Below are 21,376 nucleotides of genomic sequence, written 5' to 3'. Positions count from 1 at the left end.
CAGACTAACTTCATAAGAAAAAGGCAATTATTCTGATTTGAAACTAGCTGTTTTTCAAGTCCATCATATAATAAACTACCTAAAAACTACAACTTAATTTCTATTAGTTATGCTACAATTTTATTTTGCACTAGCTTTTTTTTTTTAACTAGAAAACACTTTTCTTTTGCTTCAATTTGAATTTCTACTTTATAATTTTAAAGAATAAAGGAACAGTGCTCTACCAGTAAAACTTACGAGATACTTATAGCAAGGTTGACTCTCCCTTACCAGAAAAACATCTGTCCCGGTAGGTCCCAATCTTCCTCTCAGAGTAGCAGAGGCCAGGTGTGCTATGATTTTTGTTTGTTTTATTTCATTTAAGTTTTTCATGTAAATTGTTTTTAAACATAACTGTGTTTCTCAAAATATGTCCTATGCAATCCTTCTAGTCCCATGAAATATCACACAAAAATCAGTTTGTTGCTCAAATAAGACTCTTTTGGTGGACTGATGTGGAAACAAAATTAACACTATTTGCTTCACTTTGTTGAATCCAACATTTCCCAAAAATTTGTTCATAGAATCTTATTTTCCAAGGATCATCTAGAGGAATACTAGCATTCTGCAGAACATGCTTAAATAAAGTCTGACACAGAAGAAGAACAAGCTGAAGGGCCATATTTCAGTTGTCGCATCAACTAGTACAGATTTATGTTTCACGTTTATAATCATAAAAATATTTTAAACCCATAAACAAACAGGGGGATTTTTCATATGGGCTGAAAAGTGACTGCTCACCAATTAAGTCAATAACTAATCATAGTTTGCAGAGGTACTTTTTAAAATCTTAAGAATAATAAAAATTTCACCGAACTATCTGAAGATACCAAGTCATGAAAGACAATTGCATATTAAGCTATATTTAATCAGTTCTTAAGTTACTACCTTTGTTAATTTAATGACTGCCAAGAATGTAGTAGCACAAATTTATTCATATTTCTGAGTTTACAAATGAGAGAAAAATAGTTCTATGCTAATCTGGATTAAAGACAAGATTAAAGGAACACACTGAACCATTTAAAGATGCTTAGGTAAATGCTTTTACGTATCAGTGAATATCATATTCACTGATATGATATTGATACATACGTATCAATGAATTTCATATTCTCTTTCTCTAAATCACTTCTTTCTCTATCTATAGGTTTTGTTTATTAAATATTTTCTATTTGGAAATGAATGGCAATCACAAAACTGGAGCTCCAATCTTAGCACAGGAAGGAACCATATCAGTGTATTCAGATGAAGAAACGAGGTTCAGAAAAGGACAATAATTACATTAAGGTTATGCAGTCCATTAGTGGTAGAATGACAGCCAGTATTTATCTGTTTAGATTATTAAAAAGTCTATTACATCATATTCAGCCTATAAATAGAAAATCTGACAAATATATATGAAAATGTACAGTTGACCCTTGAACAACATGCATTTTGAACTGCATGGGTCAACTTATATAGTGGAATCTTTTTCAATAAAAGTTAAACCAAGTGTGCCTGCTTCTCCTGCCTCCCCTTTCACCTCCTCCACTTTTTCTGCCTCTGCCACCCCTGAGACAGAAAGAACAAGCCCTTCTTTCTCTCCTCCTCCTCAGCTTACTCAACCTGAAGACAATGAGGGCGAAGACCTTCATCATGATCCACTTTCACTTAATAAATAGTGAATACATTTTATCTTCCTTTATGATTTTCTTAGTAACATTTTCTTTTCTCTTGCTTACTTTATTGTAATAATACAATAAATAATATGTAGCATATAAAATGTATTAATCAACTGTTTATATTCTAATTACACTTTCTGTTCAACAGTAGGCTATTAGTAGTTAAGTTTGGGGTGAGCCAAAAGTTAGATGCAGGTTTGCAACAGCAAGTGGGGAGTGGATTGGTGCCCCTAACCCCCATGTTGTTCAAGGGTCTACTGTATTCTCATATAGTTTTTTTGTTTTCAAAGTATTGTCAAATACACATTTTCAAAACATACAAATTAGTAACTGATTATTGCCTTCCTATAGAAGGCTCCCTTAAATAATGCTATTAGAGGGTTTAAATAATTTTATATACAGAAGAGCAACTGAAACTTAAGTTTTCAAAGTAAATATTACTCAAAAGTCAGGAGTATGCACACTTCAAATCTTTTGCATTCCATATGGCAAAACGGATTGCTTCTGATTATCTTTGATATGCTTGCACCTACTTTTAGTAATTAAATTGATGCCTAAAATAAAACTTGTTATGCATTAATGTTTTCATAGTCCCATCAATCAGGATTTAGGTAACTTTTAGAAGTTATTTTATTTTTAAAGTTAATAGTTAAAACAAGCAAACAAAAAATCGAATAGACCAAATACCATTCATTTCCAGAATAAAACCTAAACTTCTCAGCTTTGTCTACAAGTGTCTTCATACCAGGCCCCTGTCCATTCTTTAGCCTCTAGCTCCCTTTTGCCTTTGTACATACTGTTCCTGAATTGCCTTTACCGCCTTTTGCTCTCTGAAAAATTCCTACTCACCCTTCATATTCTGATTTAGTTGTTACCTCCTTTGTGACAACTCCTTGCTATCATCTGTCAGAACTGATCACTTTTATACCTGGTAAGCATGTATTGAAAAAAATATAGCTAACTGTAAGGGGTGTACTTAATATTTCACATAATTTGTTTCACTCAATCATCACAATAACCCTGTAAAATGGTTATTAATATCCCTATTTTATAGAAGAGATGATTGACACTTAGCAAATAATGCACATATTACACTGAAGTAATTTTTTTCATAGGCACAAGTCTGCTAATCTAGCTTGAACTAAAGGTAACATGTTTTAACTAAAGAAATGAATGCAATGCATAGTTTTGTGCAATTCTCTAAGAATTATATTGCACATAGTACAAATTTTGACAAGTATTGTAAAGCAGATAATTCAAGGTTATAATTTTTTAAGAGCCTAGTGCTACTAAGAACAGATCTATATTACATGAAAATTATTTGAAGCAGAAGGGAATGTTTATATTATGAACACTGATATTAACTAATAAAGACCCATAAGAGAATAAGGTGCCACCATCTCTTTACCCATTAGGAGAGAATAAAAATTTCTCAAAATACAGTTCTCTAGACACTTGAAAACCTGAAAAGTAAGCATTTGCATCTTCAAGTTTCTATGCCATACAGCATGCACATAATTTTAGCTTGGGAAATTTCCAAAATGGTAGCTATCAACTATCCTTATCAATGCTAGAAGAAAACCTCAATATTAGTCCATAGAATAACTAATTGTAATAATTATATAAATGTATTATAGATATGCAGATCAATAGTAAAAGTAAACATAATCACACGAATGAGAAAAAGAGCACTTAAATATAAATAAAATAATGAGGACCTGGCCTTAGATTTTTTGAGTTAAACATTATCCAGTTTCCCTAATACCATGGAAAAAATCATGCTCACTGACATATGGCCTTTTTCATGTTTGAGTAAATTACTTTTAGACAGGCATCCATTAGAAATGGAAAGAGAAATATGAAAAATCCGAACACTGTCATAATTTCAGAGGGTAAAGCAAAACAATTAATGAATAAATTCAAGCAAATTAATAAACTTTCCTCAAAATACATAACATTGTAGCAACAATTATGGATGTTCTGTTTCAAATTATGAATGATTTCTTGATATTGATCTGTTTTGTACAAACAGATGATATTGAGTGGGACAATTCTTTCTGAGATACAACTGCAGAGGTCAGGAATAAAGACATACTGGCAACAAGTGGTAACTCGATTCTCCAACATCGGCAGAATGGCCACTTAATAATTCCTCTTATAGAGGAAACTCTCCCAGATTATTTGATAAAAGAACCTCTGCTGAAATGTAAATTAAAGTATATGTGTTTAGGCAACTCCATCAAACTCAAGTGATATCTATCAGTAATCTATAATTGGGGAAACGAGGATTCATTACATATAGGTGTCTATTCAGTAGTGTAAGGGTTATTTTAATTTTAAAAATACAGCATTGCAATATACGAAGCGAATATTTAAGTTATTTTTATGATAAGTGAAGTCTAAAATATAACAGCTTGCTTGAGGTAAAAAAAAAAAATCAAAAACAAAAAAAACAAACTGTCGTTGCAATTTCTCCCTTTCTAGGCTCTGCAAAATTGTGAATGCTGCATTGTCTGTACAATGAGTCACCTAAACAATCAGCTGTCCTTTTGAATTTCAGTTGTGAGATGGAAAAGCAAGAGGGCCAAAATGGTTTTCTTTATGCAAAACTTACATTTAAGAAAAAGAGAAAAAAGGTAAAGAGATGGCGGGGGAAGAAGAGATAACAAGCAGAACAGGGATGCTTGGATTGTGAGCATCCTGAGCATACCTAGGAGCGGCGATGTGGCTAGAGCAGCTGAAAAGAGGAAAGAATACTTCTCCAACTACATCTCAACCACCATTTGCTCTACGCAGAGTAAGAGTGAGAGAATAATAATTTTCTCAAGTGGCCAATTATTCCAGCACTAAAGAAACCATGCTTTACACTGTTAGCCTTAGAGCAAATGTAAATTCAAGTTTTATGCTTTCTTCCCAATCATTGTCACTGTATATCAAACACAAAGACTTGATATTTGCCTGTGTATTAAGAATGAAGTTGTAGCAAAATGTTTTCACTCATAGGTATTTGTTTGATTGCATATTTAGATAAAACAATACAAAAGAAATTCCTAAGGGTATGCATTAGAATTACCCATGTGTATGACTTACATTTTATGTTTGAACTTTTCTAAGTAGGCAACATAAATGTTTGTTAAATGCGTTAATCTTCCAGCACCTGTTTAATAGTTTTAAAAGACAATTTCTCTATTGATTTAAATACATGAAAAACATCAAAGTAAAAGTGCTAAGACCATGGGATTTTGTTTTTTCTAACCTCTCACTCACCCACCTATTAGACTCTTACGTCATTCCTCTCCATCTTCTCCTACTTTGTGTTTTCTGCTTGACAAGTACTTTTAAAATAACTCTTATTTGCCTACTTTGTTTCTCCAACCTCAGTGACTATTTTTCCCTTTTGGCCTGGAAAAGCCTTGGACAGTTATTTTGATAACAGACTTCTTGGCAGATAGCAGGATCTCCTGTACTCCAAACTGCTCCCAGAGGCAGCCCTAATTGACCAAGACCTGATAGTGTGGAGTGTCCTCCACAGCTCATTCTTTAAAGTACAGAGCATATATTTAATGAGTCACCTGAGAAAAAAAGTTAAGAGGATATGAAATATATTAAAATATTAGATAAAACATTCAGCTTTCTTTTTAAATTTCTTATTCCTAATTTTTAAAATATATTTTTCAGTTAATGCAAAAGAAACACAATGAATTTTTAAAAAGAAAACAACAAGGACAACAATAAAAAGAAAAACAAGGAAGCCCAAACCTGCAGGTATGTAACTGGTATAACTGGAATAACTGGATTAAGATCCAGACTGTTTGAGAAATCCTGGTAAAGTTAAAGTTGGTTAGGGAGAGACAGACCAAGCCTGGACCTTGGATGTCCTTAGATTGACTTATAATTTTGGCAAAGAAGGGTTGTAGATGTGAAAGGCTATAAACAGCAGTGGGGATATGATCAAAGTTTTTCATTGTTATTGTTGTTCATTTAGAAATAATACTTTCTAATAATTTGGAAGATATTTAGGAAGGATGGAAGACTAAAGGAAGGAGAGTTGCTAGGAGATTGTTAAATTAGCCCAAAGGAAAGTTGAGAGTCTTAACTAAAAGGATGAGGCCAGGAATTTACAAGAAGGAATGGATAGAAGAAATGCTAAAAAGTAGAATTGAAAGGCTATTTTGAAGTCAGGGGTAGGGGTTATGACTTAAGCTTCATGGCTTAGATGGGTGGATTGATGATGATTCATCAGGACACAGAAACAAAAGCTAGGCTTGATAAGCAGTCTGAGAGAGAAAGCAATAATACTGGCTAACTCAGGTTGAGCTTGAAATTATTAGTTATTCATTCATCAGGTTCTTAGTGTCTACTCTATGCCAGGTTCCTTGTAGTCTCTTGTGGACAGAATGACAATAAATGAGGAAGCAAGTATATAAATAAACCAAGTATTTTCAAAGAATGATATAATCTATAAAAAAGAAAGCACAATGACATAAAAAGGAGTAACTGCGAATAATTTTATTTTGAGGGGGCAGTCAGGAAATGCCTGCCCTAAAAGCCGATATTTGATTCTGAATAGCAAAAATAAAACCTAAGGAAGGAGCATTTCAAGTAGAGGAAACTGCTGGCACTGAGAATGAATACAAGTTCAGCATCTTTGAAGTCCAGGAGTTTGGTAATCAAGGGGAGTATGCTATAATATAAGGTCAGAGATGCGGGCAGGTTTCCATAGGACATACAGGTTGTCAGATCCCACAATCAGTTGTCTAGAAGACTTTGCACCTCAGGAGAGAAGACTGAGATATGGATAAAAATATGGGCATCATCTATCTACAGGTGACATTTGAAATTATGGGAGTTAAGGAGAACATATGAAAAGATAAAAGGGCAATAAAAAGAACATGGGAAAATTTAATATTTAACAGGTGAGCAAAAGAAGAAGAATCATCAATGGTGATAAACAAAATGATCAGAAAATTAGGAGGGTGAAACGGAGATTGCAATGTCTTAGATTAAAAGGGAACAGGAAGTTGCAAGAAAAAAAGAATGATCAACAGGATAAGTGTCATGAATAACTGGACAAAAAATGTTTCTAATACAAAATGTCAATGAAGATCATTGGTGAATTTTTCTTATGCAGTTTACTAGAAGTAGTAAAAACAAAATCTTCTTGCAGTAGAGTGAATGGGAACATCTAAATGCAACAGAGTAAAAAGCAAATTAAAAGTGAAAAGTAGACATAGCCAATGACGATGATTTTTCCAAGGTATTTGTTTTAGAGAAGAGAAAAATTGGACTGGGAGCATTTTTTTTTGATAATATAAATTTGAATATATACTACAGGTTCTAAGGAAGGAGTTAGCAGAAACAAAAATTCAGTAGAGGAGATAAACAAAAACAGCTAGGCCCAACAGAAAATTGAAAGATCAGATCATCCCCCAACAATTGGAAGGATTAGCTTTGAATGTGAGACATAATTTTCTTTAGACTTTAGCCATTTGAGACACCTAATAATCTTTATGTGAATAAATTGGGATTATAAAATAAAAAGACACCATCTCTACAAACCCAAAGAAATTTGTAAAACTCTTAATGGTAAAATCTCATGCTGTGTTGTACTAGAAAAATTTTAGGTTTGTTGCTGTTGTTTTGAGAAAATCACTAAGGAACCGGGCTTCTCAGCATCCTTAAAATCTTATCATTTATATGATTGCCTCCTATACCTATCTATGAAATTTTCACCTACTAGGCCATTTACTGGCCAAATATTTTGGTTACTCATTTCCACAATTTTAGTTCTTCATTTTATTAATCATACATTCAAAATGGTTTCATCACACACTTGAAATTTTTAGTTACTTTTCTCTCTACCCCTGACACCAAAAAATGCTTCCTTTTAAATCCCTAGAAGGTTCTCTGAAAGCACCGTTTTAAATGCTAAGATTGACCAAGACACCAGATAGTAATGGGAATGACTGATGATCTAAATTCCAACTCTTAGATAATACACCATAAGAATAAAGGAAATAAATAAGGCAAATTCATAGAAATACAATATCTAGCATGGAGAGAATGCATATCTATTAAAATATTGCTACTGTTTGTGGTTAATGAAAAACAGGAAAGATTGACTGCTTGTTCAATTCCTGGCCCCAAAAGTTCTACATCTCGCTGGACTTACCATGAACCTCTTAAGTGTTAATTGTTCAACAACCTCTTAACTTGTCATTTTTCTGATCTTCTTCCCCAACAATCTCATCTTTTAAGTTTTAGAAGACATAATGTTTTGAAGTTTATGGTACTTGCTTTTTTTTTTTTTTTTTTGCATATATTGTAATAACTGCTAGGGTCACTCCATACTAATCAAAGTATGATTCAGACTACTTCACTGATATTGATGGAGTAGGCAGCTAGGCAGACATGAACAGGGCAGGAGAGGGCCCTCCACCCCAAGAATGTCAGGCAATGACCAGGTGATGGTCAGGTGGCTGTTAAACTATCTCTCTAAAACCATAATTGGTGGCAGCTGGTGCCAGGGAACAGTGGTCTCCCAATAGATAGAAAACACCTGAAGCTGGTGATCAGCTGCTTACCAATAAGATCTCAGGAATTGGACGAGTGGGCTTAAGCAGGTACATAAGAGGCAAAATTGCAGAGTTTGACCAGTATATGACCTTCCCCTAGAAACACTCAGTAAGAAAAAATGACTCCAGTGAACATGTGAACAACTTCAGTAAATATACTGTGCATGTGGCCCCTCCCGAGTGCCAGCAGGCCACTGTGCATGAAGACAGCCAGCCCCAAGGGAAGAATCAGGAGAGAAGAAACAGAAACCCTGGAACCATGCCAATGTATATAACCTCAAGTAAAGGGCCAAATGAGGCAGCTGGAACTGTCAAGGTGCCTGCTTGGCCCTCTTCCAAGTGTACTTTCTTTTGTTCCTGTTCCAAAAACATTTTAATAAACTTTCACTCCTGTTCTAAAACTTGCCTTGGTCTCATACTGACTTATGCCCCTCAGCCAAATTCTTTCCTATGAGGAGGTAGGAATCAAGTCGCTGCAGGTCTGTTAGATTTGCCACTGCTAACAATATCAGATGATAGGCTTAGAGGTGCAGGACTTAATATATTTTGTGAAAAGGTCTTAGGCATTCAGTATATTATTATCATTATTGTTTTTAGTTTGCAGGAATACAAATGATGGAAGCTGTGAACCTGACAAAATAGCATCAACATAAAATTTCTAATAGTTTGAATTTTAACTTACCAGACACTCTTTCAAAATGAATTGTAAGAGAACAGCTTTCTTTTTAATTTAACAAGCATTTATGTAGCACCTATTATGTGCAAAGTACTGTTTTTAGCACTTTTCAAATATTAACTCATTTAAATCATTGTGACAACAGTATGAGGTATGTATTGTTATCAATACAGATGGTACAACTGGAGTCAAGAGAAGTTAAATAATTTGCCCAACCTTACATATCTAATAAATGCTTTTGGGGTTCAGAAAATCACACCCTAAAATATGGTCCTTTGGCATGTGGATTTCTTTGAATTAGAGGAAACTGCAAGGCCTCAGAAATAAACCTCAAAACCAAAATCTCTCTCTGACCTTTCCTGTCAACCTGTCTCTCTGATCCCCTTTCATTCCCACAGCACAAACAGGAGATTTCTCTGAAGTTTCTTTATTTGTTTAGGGAACTTCATCCAGAAGAAATGCATTGTCTTAAAAGCCCTTCCCTAGGAGTCTTGTCAAACAACCAGCAAAAATTAACCACTGGAAAAAAGAAACGACTATAAGTCATCACCAAGCCCAGAAAGACATTTCATCTATTCTTCTGAGGGCAGCTCCTAGGGATTACCTGAGATACTTTACCTGCATAATAACACTATTTTTCTTCATACTAAAGTTCCACCCTTCATCTTCTTCACTACCTCCCTCAGACCTCAGAGGAACTTTCTCCCAGGCCATTGTTCCTTGGGTGCACTCATTTCTCCTAAAAATCACTTACTATCCCTCCAATTGTCTACATGCCCCATTTCCTTTCCCCTACAAAGAGGGTATATAAACTTCACCATCTGGACCTTCTACAAGTCTCATGTTTTATATGCCCCCCCACCATGCTTATGCACATTAATACATTTCTACGCATTTTTCTTCTCTTAATCTGGCTATTGTCAGTTCATATCAGTAAACATTTAGAGAGGGTGAAAGAGTAGCTTTCCGTTTGCTCCTATATCACCAAGATTCGCTCTGAGAAAATCTGGCTTTAAAAGACAGTGAACTCAGCATGAAGCTGAGTCTTTGCCAAACAAAGTAAGTAAGCTCTTAAAAAAGTAGAAGAGAGAAGCCTTGAGAAAGAAAGCTTCCTGGGTCTGGACTAGGAAAACTTGACTAAAGCTCTATATTTCACTTTTCTTTGGGGGTTCTCTCTTTGGATCACTGATAACAATGTAGGAGATCAAATTATGCCCTCCAAAATATGACTGGAGGAGACCAGAATATGTCACCCTGAAATATGGCTATAGGAGACCAGAATACGCCACTCAAAAATATGCCTCTTTGGCATAAGGATTATTTTGAGTCATTTTATTTGAGAAACTGCAGACACAGTAGCAGCTCTGAAAACAAAGTAGAAATCACCCTTTTCTATGGAAAATTCATATCTACAAAGGAAATCTCCATTTGTAAGTGTATCTCTCTGTCTTCTCAGGAAGAGAAGGATCACTAAGTCACTAGAAACTCTTATCCATGAAGAAGGCACTGACTTAAATCAACATAACAAATCCTATCCTGGTTTACTATGATTTTACCTCCCCATTACTGCTCCACCACCCAAAACTCTTCTTTCTTTGCTGCAGCTGAAGATGGTATTTAAACCTAAACTCAAAGCTACCTCTTTGAGATTTACTCATTCCCTAGGTATGTCCAATGTATACACGAGGTACATGTTAGTAAATTACTGTTTGCTTTTCTCTTTCTAATCTCTTTTGTTACTGGAGTCTGTCTCAACTAAGAACTATGAAGCGTAGAAGGAAAATTATTTTTCCTGCCCTATAGCAACAATGGCATGCTCTTCCCTGTCTAAAATTCTGCCCAGCCATGACAGAATTAAACCTTTCTTTGCTTCTACTTTGAATAAACAAGGTAGGCTAGCATTTCTGAAATATAATTTATAATATTAAGCATTAAAGAAGGAAATTAGAAATGATAGCAAATTCAAGTGACATAAAATGATGTGGAAAAATACACATATCTGATTCAAAAATGACTGACAAGCTTATCACATTCATAGACCTTGTTGTAGCCCACACTTATTTTTCTTTGACTAGTTTTTCATGCTGAATAACTCTAAGCCTTCTCAATTATTGACTATACTACTTTACTAAAGGGTTACATTGATGGGAACTTATTTCCTCAATTTACCAATTTTCTATTTATAGCCTCCTAAGAAAATAAAAAGATATTTTCCTCTAACACTTAGAAAGCTCCATTCAGTTTCCTACATAGGTTTTGAGGGATACATGCCTGACAGGTCTGTAACTATTTGAAATATCACAAACTACCTAAACTGTAGTATGTTGTCCATACTATATAAAATACTATTCAGTAACCATGCAAGAAAGATTGCATGTATAGTAATAGGAAGATTTGTCTGCTAAAAACTTTTTTCCATAAGTGAGAAATTATATTCAGAAGTTTTATTTTGCTATTTATAAATTTAAAATATGTTCACAGGAAAAAAAATACCTAAGTAGTAATTTTCTAGGCTGTAATTTTCTGAAGAAAGCAGTCACTTAGCATTTACAATCAGAAAGCCAAAATTACATCTACTAATGAATAGCAACAATGAATGTATTACATTTTTATTAAATGTGTTCCATAAAAATATTTTATAAGGAAGTCTATAGTAATACAGACAAATCTATGAACTGCATTAGTTAAGTTTAAAAAATTGGGACATCTCTAAGAAATGCCTCTAAGAAATATGTGACATTACATAAGTCTAGTTTTGCTTCTATGGAAGTAAATAAAATAAGCAAAATTTTGGTACCAATTCATCACCAGGAAGGGCAAATGTTCACCTTAATATCTGACTTATGTAACTGATAAATAAAAATAAAAGCGAACAAAAACATAAAGTGGAGAAAGGACACCCTATTCAATAAATGGTGCTGGGACAATTGGCAAGCCGCACGTAGAAGAATGAGACAGGATCCTCATCTCTCACCTTATACAAAAATCAAATCAATATAGATCAAAGACTTAAATCTAAGTTCTGAAACCATAAAAATTCTAGAAGATAACATCAGAAAAATTCTTCTCGACATTGGCTCATGCAAAGAGTTTATGACCAAGAACCCAAAAGCAAATGCAATGAAAACCAAAGACAAATAGATAAGACCTAATTAAACTAAAAAGCTTTCACATAGCAAAAGAAATAATCGGCAGAGTTAATGGACAACCCACAGAGCGGGAGGAAATATTTGCAAACTATGCATCCAACAAAGGAACTCAATCTGCGAGGAACTCAAACAAATCAGCAAGAAAAAAAAAAACAAATAATCCCATCAAAAAGTTGGCAAAGGACATGGATAGACAATTCTCAAAAGAAGATACACAAACTGCCAACAGACATATGAAAAAATGCTCAACATCACTAATTATCAAGGAAATGCAAATCAAAACCACAATGCAATACCACCTTACTCCTGCAAGAATGGCCATAATTAAGAAATCAAACAATCATAAATGTTGATGTGGATGTGGTGAAAAGCAAACACTTACACTGCTGGTGGGAATGTAAACCAGTACAACTACCACGGATAACGGTATGGAGATTCCTTAAAGAACTAAAAGGGGAACTATCATTTGATCCAGCAATCCCCCCTACTAGGTATCTATCTACCCAGAGGAAAAGATGTCATTATTTGACACTTGCGCATGCATGTTTATAGGAGCACAATTTGCAATTGCAAAAAAATATTGAACCAGTCCAAATGCCCATCAGCTAATAAGTGGATAAAGAAAATGTGACATATATATATATATATAACATTTATATGACATTTACATTATATATATACATACACACACACACACACACACACACACACACACACACACACACACCAAAGAATGCTACTCAGCAATAAAAAGGAACAAAATAATGGTATTTGCAGTAACCTGGAGTTGGAGACCATTATTCTAAGTGAAGTAATTCAGGAATGTCAAACCAAACATCATATGTTCTCACATAACTGGTGGCTAAGGTATGAGGAGCAACAACATAAGAATGATATAATGGAATTTGGGAACTCAGTGGGGAAGGATGGGAGGGTAGTGAGTGATAAAAGACTACACATTGAGTACAGTGTACACTGCTTGAGTGATGGGTGCACCAAAATCTCAGAAATCACCACTAAAGAACTTCCCCCATGCAACCAAACACCACCTATTCCCCAAAAACTATTGTTATAAAAATAAAAATTAAATAAAATCTGAATTCCACAACCTACTGAACAGACCCCCTCATGGCCAAGCTTACCCCAGAGAAACCTTAAAACTGAGATCCCGACTATGATGATGAGATGAGAGGCTGGACACACCTCCCTCCTTCACTACCATTAAGCTTCCTTCCTTAAGGGTTAAACAGAAGCCAGCCCTTTTTAAAGACCCACTCCACTGCTGATATCAACTATCTGATGCTGCCCCTCCCTTTCTGTGGTTTAGACATAACAACTAACCAGCTTCCTTCCTGATAAGAGACCACCAACCACGGAGTAGTTCTGGCCAGTCCAGAGTATGCTCAGTGAGGGTTTCTATGTCCTCTGCTTCACCTTTTGACATCAGAGGGCTGAAAACTCCACCCCTGGGTTGTGCTAACATGGCCATTTTTTGTACATGGGTCCCATGCTGAGGCACGAAGCTCAATTGCGCATGTGCATGTTTCTGCTTTCATAAATTTCATGACTCCTATAGCGTTATTTAATATGTGTCTTTGACCACCTCACTCAGCATAAATCCCTGTCATTCTTACCACCCTCAAAGTGCATGTCTTGGTCAGAGGCTATATTTCCCAGCCTGCAGGATGGCCACCTTGCAAGCTGTAACTCTTCATAAAAAATAGTTTCGGCCAGGGGCGGTGGCTCATGCTTGTAATCCCAGCACTTTGGGAGGCCAAGGCAGGTGGATCACCTGAGGTCAGGAGTTTGAGACCAGCCTGGCCAACATGGTGAAACCCCATCTCTACTAAAAATATGAAAATTAGCCGGGCGTGGGGGTGTATGCCTGTAGTCCCAGCTACTCAGGAAGCTGAGGCAGGAGAATCGCTTGAACCCGGGAGGTGGAGGCTGCAGTGAGCTGGGATCATGCCACTACACTCCAGACTGGACTACAAGAGCAAAACTCTGTCTCGAAAAAAAAAAAAAGTCTCCTCTACCTTTTTCTAAATTTATATATTGTGTTTTTTGTTTTTATGTTAACATATTAAACAAAACTTTAAAAAAATCTAAGGGGTGATATTTTACTTTTGCATAACTTAGCAATGTATTAATATATTCACTTTTTTTAAATGTACTGATATTTTACAATATTTTAATAACAGAAGAATACAATTCATTTAAAATTCTTGGTGTATGCATTAAAATGACCTTCACATTTAGATTTAACATTCCACTGCTTCTAACCAAAAATATTGGAGAGAAAGTAAGAGGTGAAATGTGGAAAAACTCAAAAATACCCGCCTTTAAAGATAAATGTCAAGGGAACTTGAACTTTTCTACATAACAATAACACAATGACTTTTAAAGTTTCCTCTGGAATCTCCCTCACGCGTTAACTATATGGTCCTAAATTGATGTGCTTTAAAATGGTCAAGGGTTGAAGCAAAGAACAGAAGTTTTGTTCATAACTTCTCATGCAGCCTTCAACTGCTATAATTTCCTAAGGACAGATTATGGATAAGGAAAACTTGTAGGGCCTCAAACCAGTGCTGGCATTTGTACATCATGAATCAAAATGAATTTTGAGGAGTAAACCCATTCTTTACAAAGAGTTGAAAAGCAACTATGCTGAGAAGAGAGAGAAGCTTTTTCCTTGACTGTTATCACAGACAAATAGCATTGATAATGCAAGATTTTGTACATTTACTTATTTTTTAAATTTAGAATGAAAAGACCAAAAGGGTTGGAAACAGAATTTCCAAATCCAAAATGTATAGACTTACTGGTACATGCCATAGAAGGTGGGTCTTTTTCAGCTCGGAAATAACCCTTTTCACACTGACAAACAGAAGTTGCTTCCATGTATGTTAAACTGTGTGGAGGACATTTAGAACATTTTGTGTTCCCAGCAAAAGCTTTATAGAATCCTGGTCTGCAAGCTGTAAAAAGAGAAAAAAACACTTTTTAAGTTATTATTGCTAGGATTCTTTTATTTGTACATGTACAACATACTTTATATACACATTGGATCTCAGAGTACAGTGTTACACATACATAGAGAAGACATATATATTAAGATTAACAAATGAAATTAGTTATTGAGAGTTAATAAAACCACAATGCAATCATATTTTAGCTGAGGCTGCTAATTTTTAAAATCATACCTCAAGCATACACACATACACACACACACACTCACACGGGCACATGCACACAAAATATCAGTGCTTACCTAAGAATGGGGATGCCCATGACTGGCAGTAAGGAAAATGATTTTGTGTCGTTCTCAGAGACGGCATTAAATAACATTAAACCACTCTGTTCAAAATGTATTTACATTCTATTTTCCCTTCAGTTCTTCTGAGTAGTCAACAAGAAAATTCTAATTTGGTGAAAGTATGTCTTTGACACCTTTCTTAGTGGCTAAATTTTCTTTTGTATATGCTGTAACTCTATTTTTTGATAGTTTATGTTTGCTTTTATAATAATATTTTTATAAATGATCTAGTAATTCAAAAGAAGCAAAATTATCAATTCCAGACAGTAAAATTACTATCAAGAGGCTGGTTATTCAATATCAACATCAATGAGGAGTGGTGGTACACAAATATACAATAGTCTCTTCAATAACTTATTAATAAATAAATAGTATATAGTCACTCAAAAAAGGTTATCATTAAAATATTGTTCTAAAATTTTGAAAATTCAGAGTACATAAATAATATATGAGAAACATTGCTAACATTTTCATAATTGAAGTATTGTTTAAAAATAATTACTAAATGTGATCTTATGACAGCAGTTATGACAACGTATCACCAAACAGTCAATAAATCTACCTTATACAGTTTGCCAATAAAATAATTGTTTTCTACTAAAATATGCAGTTTAAAATAACTGAATATATTCGACAGGATAGGTCTGTTAATAATTAGCCCAAAATTGCCAGGTGCGGTGGCTCACGCCTGTAATCCCAGCACTTTGGGAGGCCGAGGCGGTCTGATCACAGGGTCAGGAGATTGAGATCATTCTGGCTAACACGGTGAAACCCCCTCTCTACTAAAATTACAAAAGATCAGCTGGGCGTGGTGGCGGGCGCCTGTAGTCCCAGCTACTCGGGAGACTGAGGCAGGAGAATGGCGTGAACCCGGGAGGCGGACCTTGCAGTGAGCGGAGATCGCGCCAGTGCACTCCAGCCTGGGCGACAGAGCGAGACTCCGTCTCAAAACAAACAAACAAACAAACAAAAAAACCCAAAAAAGCAAAAAAAAAAAATTAGTCAAAAATTAAAAAGTTGGACCTGAAATTGAAATAATACCTTTAATCTATAACAATATTTAAAATTCTAACATACTAGTCAATTTATAGAGAATATATAAATCTAAATGGGGAGCTTACATTCTAAATATTGCAGTGGTATTTAAAATATTACTTTAAGATAAAGTAATATTTAAAACATTTTAAATATTATTTAAAAGGCTTTTTATGTTATTCTGTAGAATAAGACCGTTTAAAATTAATTAGGAATATGTATGCCATAGAACCACAATATAAAAGATATTTATTACATGTACATATATAGAAACTATAAGACACATAAAGAAGAATTATAAGCATATTGTTTTCTTCTTTTAATCAGCCATGCAAATTTCAGCCAAAAACATTGTTCAGAATATAAAGTAGCGTGCTTATAACTTAATTCTGTGCAGCAAGACATTGTTACCTTTTACTTATTTTCTTTGGTAGCTAAAACAAGAATTTAAATAATTTCTTATCTGATGCGTTTTCTGTTAATTTTCCACTTCTTAGAATCTTTTCAGAATGCTTAGAACATCTCCTAAGATATTTAGAATAGGCTAGTAATATTCGAACTGTTCTTGAGAACAGTCTCATAACTAGCCTCTCAGCAACTATTCTTGCCCACTTTAATCCATTCTTCAGACAGAGTGATCTTCTAAATACACTGTGTCTAACAGCAATATAAAGTGAGACACATAAATAATTTTAAATTTTGTAGTAGCCACATTAAAATACTAAAAAGAAACAGGTGAAATTATATTTTAATAATATATTTTATTTAACCCAATATATCCAAAATATCATCATTTCAACATTAAATCAACCATTGAAATATTTTACATTCCTTGGATTTTAAATTTTTTTTTTCTCGAAGTATTTGAAATCCTGTATGTACTTTAGCAGATCTCAATTTAAACTAACTGCATTTCAAGTGCCCAATAACCTCACATGGCTAGTGAATACCATACTGGATAGCACAATTTTAAACACAGAAATCTATTCATTACATTCTTCTATTTAAAATTTTTTATAATTTCCCACCATATTAATGTTAAAGTTTAAAATATTTAACTTGGATTACAATGTTGCCCATGATTTGGCCCTGCCTACCTCTCCAACCACATCAGATGAAGATACTCCCTTCTTGCACTTTCTCCGTTAAGGCTTTGCCCTTCTACAATTTATGGTCAACCCAGTAGCTGATGATCTCCTTAAAACATGTATAAGATTGTATTATGACTGGACTTAGAGCCTTCCATTGACTTTCTCTTCCTCGGAGAGTAGAAGCTGTTGCCTTGATAACTGCCTCCCAAGCACCGCATGGTTTTGCTCCCCACCCCCAGTGACTCTGCTTTTCATTTCCTACCTTTTGTTCCTTCAGATACTTCGCTCTAGCCACACTGGCCTTTTCCAGCATCTTGGACACCCAAGCTTGTTCCCACAACAGGGCTTTTTTTTAACACTTGCTCTTACTCAGCTATCTGCATGCTTTAACCCTTCCTTTATATCAGGTCTTTGTTCAAATGTCACCAAATTAATGAAGCCTGCCCTGCTTCCTGCTACACCCTGCTGCAATATTTCATATTATGCTCCCCACTCCAAAGAACTTCACATCTGATACATGATGCATTTAATTTTTAAATCATTCCACAGTAAATTGTATGCTCCAATAAGGGAGATATTTTTCTTTGTTTTGTTTTCTAAAATGCATTTCCAGGGTCTAGAACAGTGCTAGGCATTATTAGGCCCTCAAATGAGGTATATTTGGCAAATAAAGGAATGAATTGCCAAAGATCTCCTTTAATTTCTATGGTTTTACCATGCTCTTTCTCCTGCTTTAAGACTTCTTCTCTGTTGAAAAGTCTCTTCACTGTATCTCTACCTCATGACCCACGTATGTTGCCAATTCCTCATAACCCCAATGACTCTGTGATTCACTTATCTTTCAGCTCGCATTTCTTTAAGAGGGCCATTCTGACTTCTTAGGCCAAATTTAGTTTCCCAAAGGACCTGGGCCTTTTCCGCATTAGTTAGCCCTTGGTAATTACCTGTTTAATGGCTGTAAGCACCACAAGAGCAGATTTGTCCGGTGCTTAGTGCTTGTTATAATGTAGGTGCTCGATACATACTTGTTTAATTGAACTGGATAGTGTGTGAGTACTCTAATTAAATTCCTGTAGAAGATTATGCATATCTACTTAATGCATGGTCTGGTAATGGCACAATTCATCTTTCTATAGATTTATATGTTTTCTGCTTAATGTGTTATAGGTTAGGGATGAAAACAGACAGTAAATATCTTGAAAGTGATTTAACTGTGTCTGAAAAATGATTATTCTAATATTGCAAGATGACCTAGTTATTAACAAGTTTCCATTTGAAATTATTATTAATGTGAACTTGGATATTACCTCTAATGCAAAAAATACATATATAAATTGGATATAGGAGCTGCAACTTTCAACTATCCCTGATTTCAAATGTTTTTGTACATCAACTTGCCTTTGAAATCCTAAAAATTTTGAACTCATAAAATATATTTGGGTTACTTCAATATTTCTCTATTTCGATATTAACATTTAGTATAATATTTCATTTAAAAATGAAGAATTCTGTTGTTAGAAAATTATTATTGAGGCACTCACATTCTCTTATATAGCACACATTAATAGTATACAGCATATAACTCTCAGATCATTTCATATTAGATTACAACTATTGTGTCGAGTGTTATCTCAGCTTTATGTAACTGCCACAAGCCAGAGATGGGCCTCAATATCACATATCACAGTATGCACAATGTCTACTGTATTTCAGGCATATTTAGGTTTTAAGGTTTTTGTTTGTTTGTTTGTTTGTTTGCTTGAGAAGGGGTCTGGCTCTGTTGTCCAGGCTGGAGTGCAGTGGTGCGATCTCGGCTCACTGCAACTTCTGCACCCAGATCAAGCAATTCTCCTGCCTCAGCCTCCTGACTAGCTGGGATTATAGGCACCCACCACCATGTCTGCCTAATTTTTGTATTTCAGTAGAGATGGGGTTTCACCATGTTGGCAGGCTGGTCTCGAACTTCTGAACTCAAGTGATCCACCTGCCTCGGCCTCCCAAAGTGCTGGGATTACAGGTATGAGCCACCACACCCAGCCTTTAGTTTTTATAAACACTGTAAAAATGGAATGATCATAAATAAATGGTGAATGCTAACACCGAACATGAGATAATTGCACAAGTATTCTGTGTATCTATTCAATTAGTGGTCTTAGGTTTTGTTAGAATTGGGTTATAAATGGGATATCAGTACTCATGTCTTGAGAACTTTTAAATTTCTTTCTCATACATTCTTTCCTTCTCTACTACTTCCTTATTTTTCTGTTTATATTATAGGATGTATAAACTTCTTGCTTTCAAGAAACAAGCGAGTGAAGATAAGAATGTTTTCCAACATATGTCTATATTCTACAGAATCATGTAGGAAAGTTACAGGTTATCTAACAAAGTGGTTTCTATTATTTTTTCCTTTAGAAAAATCTATTTGGGAATAGACCATCGTTACTTTCCTTTTTTGGTTTTTTTTTTTTTTTTTTTGAGACAGAGTCTTGCTCTGTCACCAGGCTAGAGTGCAGTGGCAGGATCTCGGCTCACCACAACCTTCAACTCCCTGGTTCAAGCGATTCTCCTGTCTCAGCCTCCCGAGTTGGGTTCTCAGGCATGCACCACCATGCCCATCTAATTTCTGCATTTTTAGTAGAGTTGAAGTTTCACCGTGTTGGCCAGATGGTCTCCATCTCCTGACTTTGTGATCCGCCTGCCTTGGCCTCCCAAAGTTCTGGGATTACAGGCATGAGCTACTGCACCCAGCCTGCATTACCTTTTTAATTTCTACTTTTAAGTTTTCCCCCATAATAATAAAGATTTATTATTTAAATCACTACATCTTTTGGAATAGTGCATTCATCTCAGGTCTGCCTGTCTCTGCTTTCTCCCTGCTCATATCCACTCCACAGTTTCTGCAAGTTACATTTCTAAATAGTAGATATGGCTATGCTATTCTCTATTGTCTATAGTAAGAGTTTAGCCTTTTTGCAAAACCAGACCACTGCACAGATTTGTACAGACTGATTTGGTTAGGCTTTGTGTCCCCACCCAAATCTCATCTTGAATTATAATCCTCATAATCCCCATGTGCCAAGGGAGAGACCACGTGGATATAATTGAATCATGGGGGTGGTTTCCCCCATGCTGTCCTTGTGATACTGAGTGAGTTCTCACAAGATCAGGTGGTTTTATAAGGGGCTCTTCCCCCTTCTCTAGGCAATTCTCCTTCCTCTTGCCTTGTGAAGAAGGTCCCTTGCTTCCCCTTTGCCTTCTGCCATGATTGTAAATTTCCTGAGGCTTCTCCAGACATGTTAAACTGGTGGTCAATTAAACCTCTTTCCTTTATAAATTACCCAATCTTGGGCAGTTATTTATAGTAGTATGAAAATTGAATAATACAGTAAATTGGTACCAAAGAGAGTGGGGTACTATTATAAAGATACCAAAAGTGTGGAAGCGTCTTTGGAAATGGGTAACAGGCAAAAGTTGGAACAGTTTGGAGGGCTCAGAAGAAGACAGGAAGATGTGGGAAAGTTTGGAACTTTTTAGAGACCTGGAGGGCTCAGAAGAAGACAGGAAGATGTGGGAAAGTTTGGAACTTCCTAGAAGCTTGTTGAATGACTCAGACCAAAATGCTGATAGTGATACGGACAATTAAGTCAAGGCTGAGGTGGGCTCAGATGGAAATGAGGAGCTTGTTGTGCACTGGAATAAAGGTGACTCTTGCTATGCTTTAGCAAAGAGACTGGTAGCATTTTGCTCCTGTCCTAGAGATCTGTGGAACTTTGAACTCATGAGAGATGATTTAGGGTACCTGGCAGAAGAAATTTCTAAGCAGCAAAGCAT

General features: G+C 35.3%; 1 protein-coding gene across 6 annotated transcripts in view; it reads right to left on the bottom strand.

Moving 5' to 3' along the window:
• EPHA6 (EPH receptor A6) overlaps positions 1–21,376 on the bottom strand; it is a 943,752-nt gene that overhangs the window by 513,620 nt on the left and 408,756 nt on the right. For all 6 annotated transcript variants that reach the window (XR_010155659.1, XM_009445923.5, XM_009445925.5 and 3 more), the window contains exon 4: positions 14,923–15,078. Coding sequence is in view for 5 of the 6 variants with exons in the window: in XM_009445923.5 (XP_009444198.1) it covers positions 14,923–15,078 (156 nt within the window). In the remaining variant the exon portion in view is untranslated. The remainder of the gene's footprint in view (positions 1–14,922; positions 15,079–21,376) is intronic.

This window comes from Pan troglodytes, chromosome 2, assembly GCF_028858775.2.
Source record: "Pan troglodytes isolate AG18354 chromosome 2, NHGRI_mPanTro3-v2.0_pri, whole genome shotgun sequence".
Lineage (NCBI taxonomy): Eukaryota > Metazoa > Chordata > Mammalia > Primates > Hominidae > Pan > Pan troglodytes.
This window is presented reverse-complemented; position numbering and strand designations above follow the sequence as displayed.